Genomic DNA, 13,305 nt, shown 5'->3' with positions numbered 1-13,305 from the left:
ACCCCGAGCCAACAGCGGTCCATCCGATCCTGTCTGGCTGCGGGTGTCCAGCTGCACCCTTGCGGGGGCCTCAACAAGCGCTGCCCACCCTGGGCCCCCATGCAAAGCGGAGGGGCCAGGCCAGAGGTAAGAGGCCAGCCGGGGCTCCCGCGAGCGATGCTGTCTCATCCCAGCAGAGAACTCTGCGCACCTTCCCAGAAAGCCCTAACCCAGAGGCCAGCTCTGCGGCGCACACCTGTGACCCCATCACTTGGGAGGCCCAGGGGTGGAGGGGGCGGAGACAGGAGGGGACAGCACCCCTCAGTCCTGCAGGCCCAGAAGTGGACAGATGGGCCTTGCTTACTGTACGGCTGTATTTAAAAGTTTTCATAGAGCCAGGGTGGTGGCACATGCTTGTAATCCCAGTACTTGGGAGGCTGAAACAGGAGGATCGCAGTTCAAGACCAGCCTCAGCTACCTAGTGAGGCCCTTAGCAACTCAGTGAGACCCTTTCAAAATAAAGAATGAAAAATAGGGCTAAGATTGTAGCTCAGAGGTAGAAGGTCCCTGGGTCCATCTCCAGTGCCACACTAAATAAATAAATAAATAAATAAATAAATAAATAATAAATATGCCGAGTGTGGTGGCACATGTTTACAACCCCACTACTTCCCACTACTTGGGAGGCTGAGACAAGAGGACTGCAGTTTGCAGTCAGCCTCAGCTAGTTAGTGAGGCCCTCTGGAACTAAGTGAGACCTTGCTTCAAAATAAAGAATAAAAAGCCAGGCATGATGGTGCACCTTGTAATCCCCGCGCTTGGGAGGCTTCACAGGGGGATCGCACAGGTTCGAAGCCAGCCTCAGCTACTTAGTGAGGCTCTCAGCAACTTAGTGAGACCCTGTTTCCAAATAAAATATAAAATAGGTCAGGGTACAGCCCAGAGGTAGAAGGCCTGAGAAGGGCTGTGGGTTCCATCCCTAGTACCACAAAACAAGAAAAAGAAATAAAAAATAAAATATAGGGCTGGGGGTGTAGCTCAGAGGTGGAGTGCCCCTGGGTTCCATCCTCAGTACCACACACAATAAAACAATAAAAATAAATAAGTAGCCGGGCGTGGTGGCGCACGCTTGTAATCCCCACACTTGGGAGGCGGGGACAGGAGGATCACTCTGGTTCGAAGCCAGCCTCGCTGGCTTAAGAGGCCCTGTTTCCAAATAAAAATATAAAATAGGTCTGGGAGTGTAGCCCAGAGGTAGAAGGGTTTCCAGAAACCCCAGCACCACCAAATAAAAAAATAATAATAAAAGTAAAGAAAGAAAGAAGGAAAGAAAGAAAGAAAAAAGAGAGAGAAAGAGAGAAAGAAAGAAAGAAAGAAAGAAAGAAAGAAGTGAATGAATGAGTGTGAGTGGCAGCGTTAGTAGGGCGGGGCATACCTGTGATCCCAGTGCTCGGGAGGCTGAGTCGGGAGGCTCCCAGGCTCGAGGCCAGCGTCAGCCTCGGAGCGTGCAGACATGACCCCCCTGCGGCCTTCACCGTGGCCTCACGTGAGGCAGCCCTGCATAGAACCCTGCCACCCAGCCGTCAGCAAGGGGACGGTCTGAGCCAAGCCCGGCTTTCTCACCTGCGAGGCCGTTGTGGAGGCCGATGAGACCCTGCAAGTCCTGCGCACCTCCCGGCCACCAGCCTCCCGACTTCCCGCCCTCCTGGCCGCCCCGAGTTGTCAGCCGCAGGGGAACTCCAGTAAGTCACTGTGTTCCCCGGCGAATACAAGTCACAGCAGCGCCTAGGCCACCCTGACGCCTCGTCCTAGCCCCACCTGATACCCCCACTCAAATCAGCCCATGGCCACTCAGTAAGCTACCCGCTTCCGAAGTGGGCTGCCCTCAAACTGCCCGCCCCAGTGGCCTCCGGGTGAGACCACGGGGCTCCCTCCAGAGGGTTCTCCGTGCCTGGGTGGAGCGTGCCCACCCAGGCTGGTGCACAGTCGTGGGCGCCTGCCGCCCATCCATGCGGCCTGGACCTGCGAGCCAAGCAGGGCGGAGGGGAGGCCAAGGGAGGAGGGAGGGGGCGCTGACACAGCTTCGCAGCAGAACCCTCCGCACTGGGGGGCCGCGGGGTCTGCGGGAACCGGAGGGACCGAGGTCTGGTGCAGCCCCTGCCTGCGCCCCGCACCCGCGTCCACCCGAGTCAGGAGGGCGGCTGCGTAGACGTGCGCTCCCATCCAGAAGCAGCAGGACTCGCGGGCCGCACCGGGTCACCTCGAGGGAGAGGCCGCCGGAGGGGCTCAGCAAGGGCGGCTGGGCGGGCAGGGGGCCCGGCCCGGCCTGGTGTCCCGCCGCCTCCTGGCCGGCCTCGCCCTCCCCCTCCCGCCATCCTCGTCCTCCCTCCTCCCCACCGTCTTCGCCCTCCCTCCTCCCTCGTCCTTCCTCCTCCCTCCTCCCCGCTATTCCCATCCTCCTTCCTCCCTCGTCCTCCCTCCTCCCTCCTCCCTCCTCCCTCGTCCTCCCTCCTCCCCGCTGTCCTGTCCTTGTCCTCCCCGCTCCCGCCATCCTCGTCCTCCCTCCTCCCCACCGTCTTCCTCCTCCCTCCTCCCTCGTCCTTCCTCCTCCCTCCTCCCTCGTCCTCCCTCCTTCCTCCTCCCTCCTCCCCGCTGTCCTGTCCTCGTCCTCCCTCCTCCCGCCATCCTCGTCCTCCCTCCTTCCTCCTCCCTCCTCCCGGCTGTCCTGTCCTCGTCCTCCCTCCTCCACGCCGGCCTCGCCCTCCGGTCTTTCCCGGAGCCGGCCCGGGACGCAGCCTGGGCCCGCTGGGAGGCTGAGACGGGAGGCTCCGAGTTCGAGGCTAGCCTCGGTGGCGAGCGGGTGGCTGGGGCGGGGCCTGGGCGCGGCACACCCCCGCGGGAGGGCCCTGGCCGGGGGCGGGCGGGCGGAGGGAGCGGCGCTGGGGTCCCCGCGCCGGCGCCGCCAGAGCCGCGGCCATGAGGGAGATCGTGCACATCCAGGCGGGCCAGTGCGGGAACCAGATCGGCACCAAGGTGGGGCGCGGCGGGCGGGGGGCAGTCCGACCCCGGGACTGACCCCGGGACTGACCCTGGGACTGACCCCGACTCCCGACCCCGGGACTGACCCGGACCCCCGACCCCGGGACTGACCCCGGGGCTGGCCCCGACCCCGGGGCTGACCGACCCCCGCTCCGGGGCTGACCGACCCCCCCCCCCCCCGCTCCGGGGCTGACCGACCCCGCTCCGGGGCTGACCGACCCCCGCCCCGGGGCTGACCGATCCCCCCCCCACCCCGGGGCTGGCCGACCCCCCCCCACCCCGGGGCTGGCCGACCCCCGCCCTGGGGCTGGCCGACCCCCGCCCCGGGGCTGACCGACCCCACCCCCACCCCGGGGCTGGCCGACCCCGCCCCGGGGCTGACCGACCCCCCACCCCCCCACCCCGGGGCTGACCGACCCCCGCCCTGGGGCTGGCCGACCCCCGCCCCGGGGCTGACCGACCCCCCACCCCCACCCCGGGGCTGGCCGACCCCCCCCCCACCCCGGGGCTGGCCGACCCCGCCCCGGGGCTGACCGACCCCCCACCCCCCCACCCCGGGGCTGGCCGACCCCCGCCCTGGGGCTGGCCGACCCCCGCCCCGGGGCTGACCGACCCCCCACCCCCCCACCCCGGGGCTGACCGACCCCCGCCCTGGGGCTGGCCGACCCCCGCCCCGGGGCTGACCGACCCCCCACCCCCACCCCGGGGCTGGCCGACCCCCCCCCCCCGGGGCTGGCCGACCCCCCCCCACCCCGGGGCTGACCGACCCCCACCCCGGGGCTGGCCGACCCCGCCCCGGGGCTGACCGACCCCCGCCGCAGTTCTGGGAGGTGATCAGCGGGGAGCACGGCGTCGGCCCGGCCGGGCGCTACGCGGGCGACTCGGCGCTGCAGCTGGAGCGGATCAGCGTCTACTACAGCGAGTCCGCGGGTGAGCCGCCGCCCTCTCTCAGGAATGGACACTAGAGAGGGGAGCACCGGAGCCCTGGAGAAAGTCTATTCTTTTCCCCTCTGGCTTAAAATGTGTTGCTGAAACTTTTTGGCCAAAGACTTGAAGAACATCTTTTCTGGTGGTTTGTCCTCCAAAGGTCGCTCAGCCAGCCTCAGCCACTGAGTGCGACTTTCAGAATCTAAACGAGGGCTTGGAGGGACAGCCCCGAGTGAACTACCCAGCTCCTGTCCAGTTCCTGTGTGGGTGTTCTGCGGGCCTGGGGATGGAAGCCAGGGGCATCCTACCTTCCAGCTCCACCCTCAGCCCTATTCTTTCTTTGTTTTGAATCAGGGTCTAAGTTGAAAAGGGCTTCACTAAGTAGCTGACGCTGTCTGCAAACCGATCCTCAGGTCTTGGTCAGGTCTTGGAATTACCAGCGTGCGCCACGGTAGGGCCTCCCAGCTGTTAATGCGTGTGGTCACATGTATAAAGTGACTGCATGTGTACGCTATTTCTACAACTATTCTCTACACTATTGCTACAACTCTGCCAGGCGCGGTGGCTTACACCTATAATACCTGTGCTTGACCCTCAGTAACTTAGGAAGACCCTGCTTCAAAAAGTAAAACGGGCTGGAGGTTTTGGAGGTAGAACGCCCCTGGGTCTCATCCCCAGTAGTAAAGAAAGAAACTGCCATTCTGCATGGTCTTCAGAAAATAACAAAACTCTGAAACATCGAACACCCAGAAGGGGCCGGTGGCCCCGCGGCCTCTGCCCGCTCAGCCCCAGTCCCCGCCCCTCGTGGCAGGGGTTTGAATCGCCAGGCTCCTGAAGTCACTTCCTGTTGGTCCGCAGGAGCTGGGAAGGGCAGCTATGAGTCACGGTGTTCCTTCCCTTGAGCAGCTGTGCAGAGGCTGGCCCCAGTGCGAGGGCGGCCGAGGGCCCGAGGGAGGTCTGGCGTGGAGTGCAGGCAGTAAGGCGGCTGGGCACCTTCTCTGGGGATCACGGCCGCTCGTCCCGAACGCACTTCCAGATAAAGACGCTGCGTGGGCTCTTCCCCGAGTGGAGTCTCTGGAGGCGCAGCCGCGGCGGCTGCTTGGAGGTGCTGAGGCCAGCTCAGCTCTGGTGCCTGTCGTGGCGCCTGTGGAGGTGGCGGAGGCAGAATGTGCTGCGATGTGGCACTGTGCTGCCAGAGTCTCTTTTCCTCTGCAGCTGAAAAAGTAAAACCATCATCAGGAGGGAGGCGTCAGGGCGAGCTGGGAAATACTGCGGGCTGGCGTGGGCAGGAGCTCCCTTCTCCACCGTCTCTTCCTGGGCTGGTCCCCATCTCCTGCTGGGATTCTAGGGCGGTGCTCACCCAGCGTCCCAGCACCGAGGCCGGGTGGGAGGATTGCTCTGGCTCAGGCTTCGCCCCCCCCCCCCAACAACCATCCTGTCTCAAACAAATAAAAGATTCCAGCTGGGGGCGTGGTGGGGCACACTTGTAATCCCCGCGCTTGGGAGGCGGAGACAGGAGGATCAGAGGATCGCGCAGGTTCGAAGCCAGCCTCAGCTACTGAGTGCGGCTCTCAGCAACTTAGTGAGACCCTGTTTCCAAATAAAGAATAAAACAGGTCTGGGAGTATAGCCCGGAGGTAGAAAAGCTCCTGGGTTCCACCCCCAGTACCACACACACAAAAAAAGATTCTGTAATTTTTTGGGGGGCTACTGGGGATTGGACCCAAGGGTGTTCGGCCTTTAACTACACCCTCAGCTCTATCTTATTTTATTTGGGAATGGGGCCTTGCTAAGCTGCTCAGGCTGGCCGCAGACCTGTGATCTCCTGTCTCAGCCTCCCACTGGGATCCCAGGTGCGCGCTCCCGGGCCCAGCCAAGATCTGTGATTCTGGGCCGTAGCAGCAGCATCTGTCCCAGGCAGCTGCAGCCGGTGGGACCCGCGAGGGCGGCTGGTGGCTCTCGATGCCTGCATTAACGCTTGTGGGCCCTTGTCTCCTCCAGCTCACACATATGTGCCCAGGGCCGCCCTGGTGGACCTGGAGCCCGGCACCATGGACAGCGTGAGGTCCGGGCCTCTGGGGCAGCTCTTCCGGCCTGATAACTTCATCTTTGGTAGGTTCCACCTTTCTGTTTCGCTTTTCATGTATTTATTCTGGTGCTGGGGATCAAGCCAGAGTCTTGCACGTGCCAGGCTAGTGCATGGACATCAAAGTCACCCCAGCTGAGTTTGTGTCTTTTTTTTTTTCAGTACTGGGGATTGAACCCAAGGGCATTCTATCTCGAGCTACACCCATTCTTTATTTTGAAAGAGGGTCTAAGTTGTGGAGAGCCTCACTAAGTGGCTGAGGCTGGCCCTGAACTTGTGATGCTCCTGTCTTAGCCTCATAAGTACTGGAATTTTTTTTTTTTTTTTTTTTGGTAGTACTGGGGTTCCTGGAAACCCTTCTACGTCCGGGCTACACTCCCAGGCCTATTTTATATATATTTTTGGAAACAGGGTCTCTTAAGCCAGCGAGGCTGGCTCCGAATCAGCTCAATCCTCCTGTCTCCGCCTCCCAAGCACAGGGATTACAAGCGTGCGCCACCACGCCAGGCCAAGTACTGGAATTTTAAGGGGGCACCACCACATCCGGCTTCCAACTTATCTTTTTTTTTTTTGCAGTATTGAAGATGGAATCCAGGAGCATTCCATCTCCAAGCTGCATCCCTAGACCAATTTTTATTCTTTATTTTGAAACAGGTCTCACTGAGTTGCAGAGGGCCTCACTAAGTAGCTGAGGCTGTCCGCAAACCGTGATCCTCCTGTCTCAGCCTCCTGACAGCCAGGCATGGTGGTGCATGCTGGTAATCCCAGTACTTGGGAGGCTGAGACAGGAGGATTACAAATTTGAGGACAGCCTCAGCAACTTAATGAAACCCTGTTTAAAAGTAAAAATAAGCCGAGCATGGTGGCGCACGCTTGTAATCCCTGCGCTTGGGAGGCTGAAACAGGAGGATCGCGCAGGTTCGAAGCCAGCCTCAGCTAGTTAGTGAGGCTCTCAGCAACTTAGTGAGACCCTGTTTCCAAATAAAATATAAAATAGGTCTGGGAGTATAGCCCGGAGGTAGAAAGCCTCTGGGTTCCACCCCCAATACCACAAAATAAATAAATAAATAAAAAATAAAAGTAAAAATAAAAAACGCCAGGCGTGGTGGCGCACGCTTGTAATCCCCATGCTTGGGAGGCTGAGACACGAGGATCGCATGGGTTCGAAGCCAGCCTCAGCTACTCAGTAAGGCTTCCAGCAGCTTAGTGGGACCCTGTTTCCAAATTTAAAAAAAAAAAAAAAAGGTCTGGGAGTACAGCCCGGAGGTAGAAACCCTCTGGGTTCCACCCCCAATACCAAAAAAAAAAAAAAGGGTTTTGTTCCCTCGGTTTCAGTTGAGGCTAAGAGTTCTGCAAATGGCTTGTATGTAAAAACTGCAGCTTGGCCTCCAAAAAGCTAGACTCGAGCTGGGCATGGTGGTGCACACCGGTAACCCCAGTACTTGGGGTGCAGTTTCAGTGGCTACTGAAACTGCAACCAAAGTAGATCTTTCCTAACAAAAGCAAAGCAAGCTTCGTGTGTGTGTGTGTGTGTGTGTGTGTGTGTGTGTGTGCGTGCATGTGTGCGTGTGTGTGTGCGTGTGTGTGTGTGCGTGTGTGTGTGTGCGTGTGTGTGGTGCTGGGGATTGAATCCAGAGGCATTCCATCTTCGAGCTACACCCCCAGCCCAATTTTACTTATTTGGAAACAGGGTCTTGCTAGGTTGATGAAGTCTCACTCCTTGCTGAAGCTGTCCTCAAACCTGTCATCCTCCTATCTCAGCCTCCCAAGTCCTGGACAGCCTCAGCAAGTAGTGAGATTCGCATCAACTTAGTAGGACCCTGTTTCCAAACAAGAAATAAAATTGGAGCTGGGCGTGGTGGCGCATGCTTGTAGTCCTAGCGCTTGGAGGTTGAGGCTGTCCTAGAACCTGCAATCCTCCTGTCTCCGCCTTCCCAGAACAAGGAGTATAGGTGTGCACCCCACACCGGGCCTTAGGGGCCACTTTTATTTTTGTGTGTGTCTGTAGTACTAGGGATTGAACCCAGGGGCGTCCTACTTCCGAGCTGAGCCCCCTCAGCCTGATTATATTTTTTATTTTGAAATAGGGTCTTGCTAAGTTGCTAAGAGTCTCAGTAAACAGCTGAGACTGGTCTTGGCTGGGGACCAAGCCAACGCCGAGCAGTGCTGTCCCCGAGGCTCCAGTCCACCCCACGTTGTGAACCGCACTGTCAGGGCGCGGCGATAGCGTGTTCCAGGCTTAGAGAGATCCTATTTCAAAAAATAAATAGCCGGGCGTGGTGGCGCGCTTGTCATCCCCGCGCTTGGGAGGCGGAGACAGGATCGCATTGGCTCTGAGCCAGTCTCGCTGGCTTAGGAGACCCTGTTTCCAAATAAAAAGTATAAAATAGGTCTGGGAGTGTAGCCCAGAGGTAGAAGGGCTTCCAGGAACCCCAGTACCACCAAAAATAAATAAGTAAATAAATGAATAAATAAATAAAATAGCTGGGGGTGTAGCTCAGAGGTATCCCCCCACACAAGATCAATCCCCAGTACTGCACAAAAGGGAACATTTTCACCCCGTCCATCTCCAAGAGTCCCCAGATCTAACAATCCTGGCTCTGCACAAGTCCAGGGCCCAGGTGTGCGGAGGCCGAGCCCTCTCGCTGAGCCCGTACTCCAGGAGCAGGAGCGCGCTGGCGCCCCAGCGGCGCCTGCTGCGGGCCCAGTCACTCCCCGGCCGGGACCAGGGGTGGGCTGCTCCCTAACAGTCTGACCTGGACGTCCGCATCCCCCCGCGGGGGAGCAGTGCCCAGACGCCAGCGGCCCCCAGAAGCCTCGTGCGGCACCGGGGCCTCAGGGACGAGAGGGCGCCTTAGGCTCTGAGCAGAGTGGCGGGCGTCCTCTCTGGAGACATCGCCCGAACAGATAGGAGCGTGAACGAGAGACACCTTCAGCAGGGCATCGCGCACCTGCTTAAAGCCCTGCCATCATAGGAAGCCCGGAGCGGCGGCTGGTTCAGGGAGCGCAGGGACTTTCAGAAGCCTGTCTGACAGCCAGAAGGAAACAGCAACTCCATAGGGCTTAAAGTTGGGTGACAAGTCAGAATGACACATTTTGTTCCTTTTTTTTTTTTTTTTGCAGTACTTACTGGGGTGGGAACCCAGGGGCTTTCTACCTCTGAGTCGCCCATATATATAAAGAATAGGACCAGCCCCATTCTTTATTCTGTATTTTGAAAGAGTCGCACTGAGTCGCAGAGGGCCTCACTAAGTAGCTGAGTCTGTCTGTGAACCGCCATCCTGTTTGTCTCCCAAATGCTGGGATGGTAAGTGTGCAAGTGTGCGCCACCACGCCCAGCTTTCTGTTGCGTAATTTCTTTTTTTTTGTTGTTTTTTGTTTTCTGTTTTTGTGGTGTTGGGGGTTGAACCCAGGGACAGTCTACCTCTGAGCTACATCCCCAGCCCGGTTTTTACGTTTTACTTGGAATCAGGGTCTCGCTCAGTCGCTCAGGCTGCCCTGGAACCTGTGATCCTGTCTTGGCCTCCCAGGCCCTGTGGTTCCCGGCGTGCTGGAACCGTGGTCTAAACGACCACAGCGCCCGGGGCTCAACGCAACGCAGGGAACACACAGGCGAAGAATGCCAAGTCACCTGCCGGCCAAGGTGCTGGTGAGAGCCAGCCCTGCCCTAGGCAGCATGCCAAACACGTCTTTTCCTTTGCTGCGTCAAAAAATGTCCCTCCAATCCCAGTCCTGGGGATGCTGAGATGGGAGGATCAGATTCCAGGACAGCCTCAGCAACTTAGCAACTCTCAGCAACCTAGGGAGACTGTTTCAAAATATAAATTAAGAACAGCCTTTCTCCCCTATTAGTACACCCTTTAATCCCAGGACTTGGAAGGCTGAGACAGGACCGTAGGTTTCAAGAAAACGGCCTCAGCAGTTTTTTTTTTTTTTTTTTTTCAGTATTGAGAATTGAACCCAGGGACATTCTACTTCTGAACTATACTACTCCAGCCCTGTTTTTTATACTTTATTTTGAAACAAGATCTCACTAAGTTGTGGAGGGCCTAAATACCTGAGGCTGGCCTTGAACCTGTGGTCCTCTTGTCTCAGCCTACCAAGTACTGGGGTTATACCATACCTGGCTTCAGCCTCAGCAATCTAGTGAGACTCTGTTTGAAAGTAAGGAGGGTGGAAGGTGTATCTCAGGCGTAGAATGCCCTGAGCACCACAGTGCTCAGCACCACAAATCAAATACTAAAAGTAAGCCAGGAATGCTGACACGTACCTGTAATGCCAGTATGTGGTAGGCTGGATTGGGAGGATCACAGGTTCGAGGCCAGCCTCAGCAACCTAAAGAAACCCTGTTTCAAAACAACAACAACGAAAAATAGCCAGGCATGATGGCGCATGCTTATAATCCCGGCACTTGAGAGGCTGAGACAGGAGGATCACACAGGTTTGAAGCCAGCCTCAGCAGCTTAGTGAGGCTCTCAGCAACTTAGACCCTGTCTCCAAATAAAATATAAAATAGGACTGGGAGTTTAGCCTGGAGGTAGAAGGACCCTGGGTTCCATCCCCAGTGCCACAAAATAAAATAAAATTAAAATAAAAAGGGCTAGAGGTGTGGCTCAGAGGTAGAATGGCCCTGAATTCAATCCCCAGTACCACACACACACAAATAAGTAAATAAATGAAATTAAAATTAAAAGGGCTGAAGCCGGGCGTGGTGGCGCACGCTTGTAATCCCCGCACTTGGGAGGTAAAGACAGGAGGATCACGCAGGTTCGAAGCCAGCCTCGCTGGCGTAAGAGATCCTGTTTCCAAAATTTAAAAAAATATATATAAATAGGTCTGGGAGTGTAGCCTGGAGGTAGAAGAGTTTCCAGGAACCCCAGTGCCACCACACACACAAAAAAAAGAATTTAAAAAAAAAAACAACTGGCTAGTCTCTCTTCTCTCTCTCTCTCCTCTCTCTCTCAAAAAAAATTTTTTTAAAGGGCTAAAGGAACCAGATGTGTTGGCACATGCCTGTAATCCCAGTACTTATGAGATTGAGACAGGATGATCACAGGTTCCAGGCCAGCCTCTTCAATTTAGCAAGGCCCTGTTTCTTTTTCTTTCTTTCTTTCTTTCTCTTTCTTTTTTTTTTTTTTTTTTTTTTTGTACTGGGGTTCCTGGAAACCCTTCTACCTCTGGGCTACACTCCCAGATACCTATTTTTTTTATATATATTTTTATTTGGAAACAGGGTCTCTTAAGCCAGAGAGGCTGGCTTCGAACCTGCGCGATCGCAATCCTCCTTGTCTCCGCTTCCCAAGCACAGGGATTACAAGCGTGCACCACCACACCCGGCATGAGGCCCTGTTTCAAAGTACAAAAGTAGCCGGGTATGGTGGTGCACGCTTGTAATCCTAGTACTTGGGAGGCTGAGACAGGAGGACCACAGGTTTGAGGCCAGCATCAGCTACTTAGGCCCTCTGCAACTCAGTGAGACCCTGTTTCAAAATAAAGATTAAAAAATAGGGCTGAAGGTATAACATTCTCCAAAGGTAGAATGTTCCTGGGTTCAATCCCAGACCTGCAAAAAAAAAAAAATAGGGCTGAGTGCATAACTCAGAAACAGAATGCCCCTGGGTTCCAGCCCCAGCACCAAAATGAAAACGTTAGTCATAAGGTTCGGTTTCTCTTGGGGCCCTGTGGAGCTCCGTGGACTCTGGCTGTCTTGCAGGACAGACAGGCGCTGGCAACAACTGGGCCAAGGGCCACTACACAGAGGGCGCGGAGCTGGTGGACGCGGTCCTGGACGTGGTGCGGAAGGAGGCCGAGAGCTGCGACTGCCTGCAGGGCTTCCAGATGACCCACTCGCTGGGCGGCGGCACGGGCTCGGGCATGGGCACCCTGCTCATCAGCAAGATCCGCGAGGAGTTCCCTGACCGCATCATGAACACCTTCAGCGTCATGCCCTCGCCCAAGGTGTCGGACACGGTGGTGGAGCCCTACAACGCCACGCTGTCCGTGCACCAGCTGGTGGAGAACACGGACGAGACCTACTGCATCGACAACGAGGCCCTGTACGACATCTGCTTCCGCACCCTCAAGCTGGCCACCCCCACCTACGGCGACCTCAACCACCTGGTGTCGGCCACCATGAGCGGGGTCACCACCTCGCTGCGCTTCCCGGGCCAGCTCAACGCCGACCTGCGCAAGCTGGCCGTCAACATGGTGCCCTTCCCGCGCCTGCACTTCTTCATGCCCGGCTTCGCGCCCCTGACGGCCCGGGGCAGCCAGCAGTACCGTGCCTTGACTGTGCCCGAGCTCACCCAGCAGATGTTCGACGCCAAGAACATGATGGCGGCCTGCGACCCCCGCCACGGCCGCTACCTGACGGTGGCCACTGTCTTCCGCGGCCGCATGTCCATGAAGGAGGTGGACGAGCAGATGCTGGCCGTGCAGAGCAAGAACAGCAGCTACTTCGTGGAGTGGATCCCCAACAACGTGAAGACGGCCGTGTGCGACATCCCGCCCCGGGGGCTCAAGATGGCGGCCACCTTCATCGGCAACAGCACGGCCATCCAGGAGCTGTTCAAGCGCATCTCGGAGCAGTTCACCGCCATGTTCCGGCGCAAGGCCTTCCTGCACTGGTTTACGGGCGAGGGCATGGACGAGATGGAGTTCACCGAGGCCGAGAGCAACATGAACGACCTGGTGTCCGAGTACCAGCAGTACCAGGACGCCACGGCTGAGGAGGGCGAGTTTGAGGAGGAGGCCGAGGAGGAGGAGCTCATGGCGTAGAGGCCGGCGGAGTGGCGATGGCGCCTTGGTCTAGAGGTGTTGGAAGAGGCCCCGGAAGTGCCGCAGACAGGTCGTATGGGATGAGGAGCTTCACGACAGCCAGCCGCACGGCAGCCCTCAGCTGAGGATGAGCCATGGAGATTCTGTGCGGGAGGCCTTGAAAGAAAGTCCTGAGGAGAGAAGGCTCCCCTCCGGACGCGCTCAGCCCTCTGGAGATGAGCCGGCTCAGCGGGGTGCCCTCGTCCTTGGGATGCAAACAGCTGTGCGGTGTGGCTCGTCTGAACACGCAGTGTGGAAACACAAAACGGCCTGCTCATAATAAATGCAAACCTTTCCTTTGTTGTCTGGCCGTGTGCTTGCTGGACGGTTACTGTGCTCGGCCCTCATCTTACTGGGGTGACCGTACCCACAGCTCGCTGGAGGAGCAGAGCGAGGGGACTGAACCTCCGAGCTTCCTGTCCCCCAACCTTTCCATTTTGAAACTTAGGGTCTCACAA

At 57.5% G+C, this 13,305-nt stretch overlaps 1 protein-coding gene across 1 annotated transcript; it reads left to right on the top strand.

Moving 5' to 3' along the window:
- Positions 1 to 2,955: 2,955 nt before the first annotated feature.
- TUBB6 (tubulin beta 6 class V) lies at positions 2,956 to 12,808 on the top strand (the record flags this gene model as incomplete). The annotated part of the gene is made up of 4 exons (XM_080714743.1): positions 2,956 to 3,012; positions 3,840 to 3,948; positions 5,947 to 6,057; positions 11,745 to 12,808. 4 exons carry the CDS (start codon positions 2,956 to 2,958, stop codon positions 12,806 to 12,808), a joined length of 1,341 nt encoding a protein of 446 aa, XP_080570869.1.
- Between the last annotated feature and the right edge of the window lie 497 nt (positions 12,809 to 13,305).

This window comes from Muscardinus avellanarius, assembly GCF_963383645.1.
Source record: "Muscardinus avellanarius genome assembly, chromosome: 17".
Classification (NCBI taxonomy): Eukaryota; Metazoa; Chordata; class Mammalia; order Rodentia; family Gliridae; genus Muscardinus; species Muscardinus avellanarius.
This window is presented reverse-complemented; position numbering and strand designations above follow the sequence as displayed.